General features: G+C 41.4%; 1 protein-coding gene across 2 annotated transcripts in view; it reads right to left on the reverse strand.

Annotated features, from left to right (window-relative positions):
* Positions 1-10,014, reverse strand: part of INPP5A (inositol polyphosphate-5-phosphatase A) — a 147,982-nt gene that overhangs the window by 30,818 nt on the left and 107,150 nt on the right. For both annotated transcript variants that reach the window (XM_017733823.1, XM_017733824.1), the window contains exons 9-10: positions 5,043-5,138; positions 4,641-4,715 (exon numbers count right to left, since the gene is read on the reverse strand). In XM_017733823.1, coding sequence (XP_017589312.1) covers positions 4,641-4,715; positions 5,043-5,138 — 171 coding nt within the window. The remainder of the gene's footprint in view (positions 1-4,640; positions 4,716-5,042; positions 5,139-10,014) is intronic.

The raw sequence follows: 10,014 nt of genomic DNA on the forward strand, positions 1-10,014 counted from the left end.
TGATGCCAGATCCTTAATCTTCATAAGCATACATATTCTCACAAAAATTTTAAGAGAGGTGCCTTGTGACTAAACCTTTCTGCTCAATTTGCATATAATTTCAGGATTTCCTGGGAATATAACCCCCCATCCCTACCCCCCAATAAATTGCTTATAATTTAAAAGTATGTTTGCCTGAACTGTTTGCAATAACACCTCTAAGTTAACTAGAATGATAACGGATCACTTTAAATCACTACTTCTCAGAGGGAGAACAAGACCTTTATACTCAATCTGTTCTTACAGCACATCATAATTTTCTTCTCATACCATGTCAGCTGAAGCCGAAGAGACACACAGAATAAAGGGAATTTATTCTGTGAAGGGAAACGGAGTCAGAACATACTCTCCGTAAGAGTTCACTGTTTGTCCTCTCCACCAAGAGAGCTGCTGCACAATTAAAGTAAGAAACAGAACCACTTCTATTCCCTGAAAATCCAGGCTGGGAACCACTGGGTTTTTCAGCATAACATTCTTGGATGTGGTTTGGAATGAATGCTGGTACACCACCGGTGCCCTCTGAACCCTCTGGTGATCCTGGAGCTGCGTGCGCCCTTGGGCTAATCCTTCTGCCCCTGAGCAGCCGAGCCCATGGATGGACAAGGGCTCTGTGTTTCTGTGGGAGATGGGCCAGTGGGGGCTGGAGCAGCAGGACCCAGGACCACCAGAGACAGCAGGATGCAGGAGACCACCAGGGCAAGCTCAGCTTCACTATTAGTCACCAGCTTCCACAAAGATCAATAGGAAAAAGAGATCATGATTTTAGCAGGAATATCATTAGGTTCCACTTTTAAGATAATTAATCCACTGAAACTTTTACTACACAGTTGTGGTCAAAATCCTAAGGACAGTGCATTAGCTTCTACCTGGATTGATTCTTTAATACAAATCATACGAAAGACAGTAATGTAGGTATCATTCCTCATTTCTAATTGCGGTTAAAGATTATAAAATGATTCCTGATGATTAAATCATTCCTCTGTAGTCATTACAAGGTTTTTACATTCTTACTATATATTTATTTAATTGGCTACTGAAGAAATACAATTTAGCTTGTGGTTCTTTGGTACAGGTCAATAACCTGATTATATTTTTTTATTACATAATTACCCTCGCCTTACTTTTCTTTTGATTGTTTTGAAATTAACAGGGAACTCCTTTTGAATAAAACCCCCCTTATAGCCTGATCTATCACAAACAATTTAATAACAAATTAATTAAACAACAAATTAAAGAATCTAAAAATATCTGGTGAAAGTGTAGGTTATTTAAGAACCCCCTGCCCCTCTCCTGGAAGCATTGGCATGCTGATTTTTATCACTTCAGGGCTGGCAGATTCAAAGCTACAACCATGTTATGAGTCAGTGACATACTGGTGAACCAGTGTGAGCTCAGAAGTGTGGGCAGCACCACAGACCCAATCAGGAAATCCATGCAAGGGTCCAGGGCGCTCTCCGCACCTGCAGGGACCTCTTGTGCATTCTGGGCAGAGGAGGGGCAGGAGCACAGAGGGGCAATGGGGGCATAGTGGTGGCTCCCAGTCACGGGCTGCTGCCTCTGGGAAGGTGTGAGAAGCCTCATTTGTGCTTGTCCACCACTCATGTGTCCCCCAGTCGCGGGCTGCTGCCTCTGGGAAGGTGTGAGAAGCCTCATTTGTGCTTGTCCACCACTCATGGGCAAGACCCCAGAGCAGGATGACACCATGGAGCCGATCAGCACAGCCTGGCTGTGTCCTACTATCCAGGTCAGAAACGCTGAGCTTTTGCTAATTGAAAAGAAACAACTTACACTGGGATGTGTCTGACACCAAGGTGGAACTCTACATGTTGTACCTCCTCCTGTCCACCTCTCTCAGTGCTCCTCTGTAACACTCTCCCCATATACCCACACAGCTCTGTGTGGTTATGGACTCACACCCTGGTCTGTCTGATGGACCAAAACTCTGACGCACAATTCAGAACATAGGAATTAAATAATAAAACAGCTTTGCATTATTGCAACAGCTGTTTTCAAATAGGCTTTATCTTTTTTCCTATCACCACAGAACTGGATAAATCTGAGTGCTCCTTTCTGAAATACAATGATACAAGATGGTCATTGCACTCTGAGGTAATCAATATAAGTAATTGCTAAGCTAACTTTGGAATAAACTACAGATGAGTCTGAATAAGCTACAGATTAGTTTAAAAAAATTAGACCTGACAGATTACTGTAGGCATTTCAAACTGAATTTCTGTTAAACAGGTGATTTGTATCTATATCAGATTTTTCATTAAAAAAAATCATTTTTATAAATATATATTAAGATTCTTTTTGTTGATTGCAACGTAAAAAGGAAGGAATAACTGTGTATGGACAATGATAAAGTAGCCTGTTGATAATAAATATTTGTCAGGTCTTGTCACATCTGTACACATTCCAATGTTACTGAAGAGACACGGCACTGATAAAAAAATACTCCCTGAAAAATCAATGGATTTTGAGCTAAAGCAGTTGCTAAACACACAGAAAACATCTTTATCCAACAGCCACAGTGCTGTGAAAATTCCCAAGCCTTGCATTGGTACAGCTAAGGAAAATTTAATCTTCCCAAATACTCATCAGGGCACTCCATCCTGCAGACCTGACAGCCCCACTTATAATTAATTATACAATTTCGATGGGAATATCGACTACACAAAGCTATAAATCATAGAAAAAGTCAATAGGCATGGACACATTCAATCATGTCCCGACCAATGATTACTACTCTTAAAATACAATAATTATTTTCAGGAGCCAGCTTGAATTAAATTTCTGTCAGGCTGGTACAAGACCGGCGGTTGATGAAGGATGCGATGGATTTTTTGGGTTGAATTCGGCACAGAGACATTTATCGTTTTAGATAGGTAGTTTGTTTTTAGTGATCATGGTGCTGCGTGTTTAACTAGACCATGAAGATTAGATTATCTCCAATGGCTCATTATATCGTTTATCTCTTTCTTCCATGTTTGATCTGGAAGATTTCCCGCTTCTTGATGCATGAAAGAAATGACTACTGATTTTGAAATGGAATATGTTTAAGTTGGATTCTGCCTGTACCTTCACACCCTGCAGCCCTGTATGCAAATCAAGCAGCAGCCACCCAAAATACAACCAGGACATGGCAAACGAGCACCAAGAACAGCTTCAGGAATGTACTGGGGGAAAACACAAATGACAAATACTTGAGTTGTTTTAAAAAAAGCTAAAGAAGTTATTATAATAATGCACATAGGGGAAAATCTGGGACAGGAATGGGATTAATATGGAAATAGGAACTGGGAGGAGACTTGCTGCTTTGAATGAAATGTCCTCAAAACTGCAAAACATCAGTGAAAGAAACATCAGGTATCTCCAGGGGATGCATTCACCTTGTAAATTTAAAACAAATAACCCCAAACTGATTTGACCATAACTGCATTTGAAGATATGTTGCCCACAGAGGTACCTCTTGTAGTGAGCCCACAGGCCATATGAGCCACACTGTGGGACAGCAGCAAGTACTAAAAGGTGAATCAGATCTTCACTTCCCTCATGGGTCTCACTCATCAAACTCTTCTGACCTCAACAAATGAGTGAAATCTCAGATTCTCACATAGAATTAATCTCCCAGGTGAAGCCAATGTAAAGTCAGAGAGGGTACCAGGGCTTCAGCTGCCCTCCATGTCCTAGAGCCTGGCAGACAGCCCTCCAACAGCCTCACAGTCGTCTGTGAGCAGTGAGAGAATGAGCCGTAGGCAGGACAGAAGAGGAGAGAGATGGAGAGCCATGGATCCCGTGTACAACCCATGCCCGGGCACAAAGCAGCAATACTCTGTGTGAGTGGGCACACTGTGTGACTGGTACAGAGCGCAGCTAAACTGGGAGGTGGGGATGAGGGCTCTCTATGTATTCCCTTAGATATGTAACTCCTAGGAACCCCAGATGAAATGGAGAAAGCTGCAAGCAGTGATACACAGCTTTTCCAGAATGAAGTGGCTACCATTTGCAATAAAATCACATTAAAGAAAATATAATGTCCCTCTCCACAGAAAAATCATAGTTCTTATTACAAATCAGAGTGTTAGTGTCCCCTGTCTGCTTAATCCTCTTGGGAAGCCCTGTATGCTCGTCCAAACAGTGACAGTCTGCTGCAGAGTTTGAGATTGCTATTCTACTTATTCTTCTGTTTCTAGTAATTTTTTTGTACACTTAGAAGACCCAGGTATTTTCAGAAGGGCTTTGCATTTAAGGGGTTTTCCTAAGTCACTGTGTGATGTGCAATGAGGAGCTAGGAAGAAAAACAGGATGCTTGAAGAAATGCAGACCAGAGGATAGACAAGAAAAGTGAATTGTCACGTACAATTAATTTACAATATTTTTCTATGAAAAAGAAGGTAAACATGCCAAAGTTAAGAACCTGTAAACAAAATAACTGGCTAAGTGATGAGGAAATCTGGAGCAGTTATTGTGTTGGCTGAATTATCTCTTCTCATTCTGCAGACAGGAGGGCTGATAAGGATAAAGGGCTGGTTAGAGAAATGCAATTTGTATGTGAGTTCCCAACTTACTCCTTTGAAAGGGTTTAGCAATGAACTTACCGCAGTGCCATTGTTGTCTCTAAATACGTCTTGATTAAAATAGTCGAAGAGCTTCTTTTCTAATTGCAGCATAACCTATATAAAAAAATAGGGAGAAAGGTCAGCAAAGCTCTTGGCAACTCAACACCCAGCTGCTGGCAGTGACCCTTTCAGAGACACACAGCCCGTTAAAACCACACATTTCCACATGTCCAAAGCCCCTTGTCAGCTTGCCCATTTGCTTGGCTGGCAATCACTTAAACAGATCCAATTAACTGAGCATTAGGTGTGACAATCTATATCCCTCCCCTCCCTTTACATTATCAGTTTGGAACAACTATATTCATGCTTCGTAGAAAAGAAAGTGAACATTCAACACTGTTTCTATTTACATAGGGGTGCCAAGGGCATTAAGTTGTTTACCTTTCGGTCATTATCAGATTCACGAAATATTAGCTTGACTACTTCATTTGTGTCAGCTGCCCGGATGGTCTGCATTGTGGCTTTTGCACATAGTGTCTAAGAAAAACACAAGAGGAGAAAGGGAAACAAGCTTATATGCAACAGAAGACCAGATTTAATTGAACATTATCAATAGATGTATCTTCAACGCCCCCCATGAAATATAACTTGCTGTAGGTCAAAATACAAAGCATTGCTAATTTAAGTCACTTCCACTCATGACGGACTTGAAACAATAAACTGAATTACCATTTGGAGAGAAACAGGTAACATTAAGAAAATATTGATCAGGAAAGGCAAATAGTCATTCAACTTGTACCATGCAGACAGGTTCTTTCACAGGTATCACTGTGTGCTGTATCACACATTACTTGCAAACATCCTCCAAACCACTTCTTACAGATAATGACCAGGTTTTGTGCTGATTCTTAAGAGCTGATAACTACATTGGCACTACAGTTCTGTAAGTTAACCCTTGTTTGCAAAAACGTCTGCCCTGTAAATTCATATTCCAAGTACACTTTGCAAGTCCAAGAAACGCTTACACAATCTGATAGCAATTTTCAGAGTTTACTTTGCATAGCAAATTCCCTCTTTTAAATAAGAGACATCAGATCTCCAGATTTTCTGAGAAATGGGTGCCTAAAACATATTATAAAGCAACATTTTATCAGGCACAGAGGTATGGATTTCCATGCCAGTATTGGGCCTTGCTCCATTGGCCACTGGCCTGGCTGGGACCCAGTTCCACAGCTAGTGGGGAATAACATGAAATGGGCTGCTCAAAGGCAGGCTCCACCACAAGGCAACAGGTGAGAATCTCGAGCTTTTAGCAAAGCAGTTAGTGAAGCTTCCAGTATGTTAAGTGCTTTGAAATGCAGGGATCTACATCTTAGCTGTTCACTGAGTGCTCTGTGGCCTCCCTGCCTGGGCCAGGCTGCTGGATGTTGTGCAGAGGTACCCGTGCCCCTCTGCCTGGCTGCTGGGAACCACAAGGCAAAAGTCATGAAGCGGACCTGAGGAAACATGGGCATTGTTCAAAGACACAGATGTGTGCCCACACCTGGGAGGCAACTCAGCATCCATGGCTGCTGCTGAGGCACACGCTGCTGACAGGATCTGTTCACAGCCCTGGATATGGACACTGGCAAAGACCATCCTTCTGAATAAAACCTTATTTTCCTAGAGGTTCTTAAGAAAAGTGTTTTAAATAAAATGAGTCAAGGAGAGGCAAAGAGGTGACTTTCCTGCTCTGCCCACCCCATTCCTTTTCATAATGACCAGACAAAAGGTTTTCATTTTCATTAATTTGTAAAATAAATATGTCCTCTGGTAACAGGGTATAGAATTTCACATCCTACTACGTGCTTCTATCTCTCACAGATAGAAATACTTATATTTGGATTCATTATCAGAGGTACAGTGTCTACCAGACACAACACCATGAACTACAGCTCACTTCCCCTTTCCCCGTTCTCCCTTTCTCCTGAAGGCAGAAATACATGCCAAACATGTATTTAAACAAAAATCCATCTGCTTCCAAATACTTTAGATCTCAGCTGAGGACACCAGTGCCAGAATGGGAACAATCTGTCAGTGGACATTTTGCTCCCATTTGACAAAAATTTGATCCTTGATAAAGGCCCTCGCCTATTGGCCCAGTTAAAATAAAAAGCAGTGAGTTGAGCAATTTCATTTTTAACAGGTAACTTGAATGTGATTTGGTAAAAACCCACAAATCTGGTATTTTTCTTCCAAGTTTGTGAATGAAACAGGTGTTGATTCCCCATCTCACTGAACAAATGATGTCCATTTCTGACAAACTTGCTGACTGTTTCCTCCCTCCCCAAAAGCAGTGCCATGTACATCTAACTCCAGGTGTACACTCGTCACACTCGTGGCACCAGAACAGCTGCAGGTGTCTGTGCAAACACAGGTTTCACTGGCAGAAGGAGCACTGGCCCCACAGGCACGGGCTGCTCTGCGAGAACTTCATCTGCTCTGCAGGACTTGAAGGCGGTTTTTTTGAAGGCTTGGGGAAGAGTGGGAACATGCTGGTTAAACGTCACTCTGCCTGGCAAAAGGAGTGGCATGCCAGACTGCTGTGGGAGCTGCACCTCTGGGACCTCTTACTTTTAAGCACAGACCTCCTACCTGTTCCCTCGTACCCATGCCAGTCAGATGATCCCTTTGTCTGCTCAAACATGCAATGACCGTTTTGCCATCTGTGTCCATACAGAGCTAAGTGAGGTAATCCAGCAGCGAGCCATTCCCAACCATGCTCCCTCCGACGTGGGTGATTGAAATTCAGAGCACAGATCAGATAATCGGGTCAAGCCCAAAAAAAGAGGCTTTGGGCTCATGTGTCACAAATCAGTCTGGTCCCTTCAAACAGCACACCAGATTAGAACAAGCACCCGAACAAACCAGAGCGGAAAACCCGCAGCTCTCTAAAGCTGGTTTCTAAAGCCCTAACAAATCGCTCCATCTTTCACTCATTTAAACTTTCCAAATGAGGGTCAATACGGTCCCCGAGCATCCAAATGCTAATGCGCTTAAGTGCGTTTAAGCAGCTTTCCAGAGTGAATGGGCCAAAGAAGGGCTCGAAAAGACAAGGCAGAGTTACTGTCACTGTCAAAAAGTCATTGTAGCCACCCCCAGAGTGGTTGCAATTCAACAAATTCATGATTTCTGTCTCTTAAAGGCATCTGCTTGAGAACATTTTTTTCCCTGAGCTGCTTTATCTCACAACGTCAGGCCAGCTCCAAAAGAAAAACCCCGCGATCGACTCTTGAGAACCAATACAGAGAAAGGACCCACATACCTTACTGCTTTCAAATTTCACACACACAAAAAGTTACCTTATTCACAGACAAAAGTGATTGGGCAAAGGTTCATTTCTTATACAAGCTGGAGGCACTCCTTTTTTCCTCCTCCTTTCAATTTCTGCACAGTCGTAGTCACCCAAGCAGAAAACTTTCGGGACCATGTGCCTTTTTAGGCAAGTCTGCTTATGAAGGGATTTTTTGTTGCTAGCAAAGAAAATCAAAATGCTATGAAAACTCACTGTTCCTTGCCGGGTATTCCCTCAAAGGTATTCTTTTACAAGGGCAGAAGAGGGGAAACCAGATATCAAAACTCTACATAACTTTTTTTTAAAAACAACATTTTTTTTTTTTTCTTTGGAAACAAGATTTGGTTAAAAAGCTTGCAGGAGAGCTGTATTCAGAGCTGAGAGAGAGCTCAGTAACCAGCCTTTTCCTAGCAAACACAGCCGTATCTCATTCCTGTTTTCCCATACTCTACACAGGTAGATGCTTTGTAGCACTTTTGAAATAACCCTTTGCAATAATTAACGTGTATTGAATTGCAAAACATAGTAACAACTTTCCTGACAACAGCCTTGGAATGTAATAACAACGTCCTGTTACACAAAGCTAGGAGGAAATGTTTTTTATACTTACAGGAGACAAATCTGGAACTTCTAAGCTCGGCAATTCTCAGAATTCTCAGAACAGAATATGCTGTTGATTTACAGTGTAACACACCTTCAAAATACCTCTGTTCCCCCATATACACCACACATCAAAGTGTTTAAGACTGAATTTCTGCATAGTTACAGTAAATAGGGATACAGGCATTAAAACAATAGTTATATACATAAAATACACAACAGTCTATAAGATACTTTATATTGTGTTTATACGGGAACACTGTGAGCAGCTGTGGATGGAACTGCTGCTTCCTGCTTGGCTGAAAACTGCAGCTGATTTTTCATTGATTCCACACTCCTGCTTTCTGAACATCCTTTAGACTCTGAGTCCATCTCCTGATGTGTGAACTATTACATGCTTGTAAGTCCCTCAATAATTTTTGGGGGGTGGGGGGAAACCCCCCAAAACGTGGTATTCAAGCACCTACAGACTCATTCTGTCCTGTTGCATCTGTCCACTGATGCTAAAGATGTGTATTATTGTTCTCTATTATTTGAATACTCTTCTTAGGACTTACTATTACTTTGAATTCTTCTTAAAAAATGGAAGAGAAAATAGAATATATACATTGCTCCTTTACAATTAAAAAGTTCAGCAATAGTTGCCACTGAAATTTGCAGTGAGCTGCACAGATTGACACAGATGTGCTCGTGGCTGTGAGTGCTAGGAGAGAAGTGCAGAGTCTGAAGACTGCTAACAGGAGCCAGGTGAAATAAGATCTTGAGCACATGAGCAACCAAATCAACTAAATTTAAGATATTTAATTTTTTTCCAGTTACATACTCTGTGGATTCTGGAAGAAAAGACAGACATACATGTATCATCTAGTTATGAAAGTGAAATACTTCTGAAAGGCTGCTTAAGTCCCAAAATCAATCTGACACTTATTAAATTAAGATACTCAATTAAAAATTATTATTATTATTATTATTATTATTATCTGGATGCATATTCTATTTGAAATAATCAACACGGCAAAAACTTTGCTGCTTTGGGAATAACAGGAACACCTATCTTGTTTGGGCTCCTCCTTACCTCTGAGTGGCCAACATGATTTCCTGGATATTGGGAATACACCAACAGCAAATTCACTAAGTCACATGACATCAGAGAAATAAAACTTGCATGTGAGAAAAACAAAGTTACATGTAACTTTCTGAGTCAATGAGAGTTGTGCATTTAGCTACAGGACAGGTAACACTGTGCTTTTTAAACTCTACCTTGCCATTGAAATGGAGGCTTCTTATAGCCAATTGTTCACAGCCACACAGGTTTTTGGCTTCACAGCTGCTGCAAATATCAAGGGGATCCCAGGGCTCAATCTCCAGGGTACAGCAACCAAACTCTACCTGAGAGGACATACACTTCTACTGAAAACAATATCCTTTAGACGATATATTACCTTGTGTTAACTTTAACTGTGTGCAAATAGCGATGAT

Source organism: Corvus brachyrhynchos, unplaced genomic scaffold, assembly GCF_000691975.1.
Source record: "Corvus brachyrhynchos isolate BGI_N302 unplaced genomic scaffold, ASM69197v1 scaffold514, whole genome shotgun sequence".
NCBI lineage: Eukaryota > Metazoa > Chordata > Aves > Passeriformes > Corvidae > Corvus > Corvus brachyrhynchos.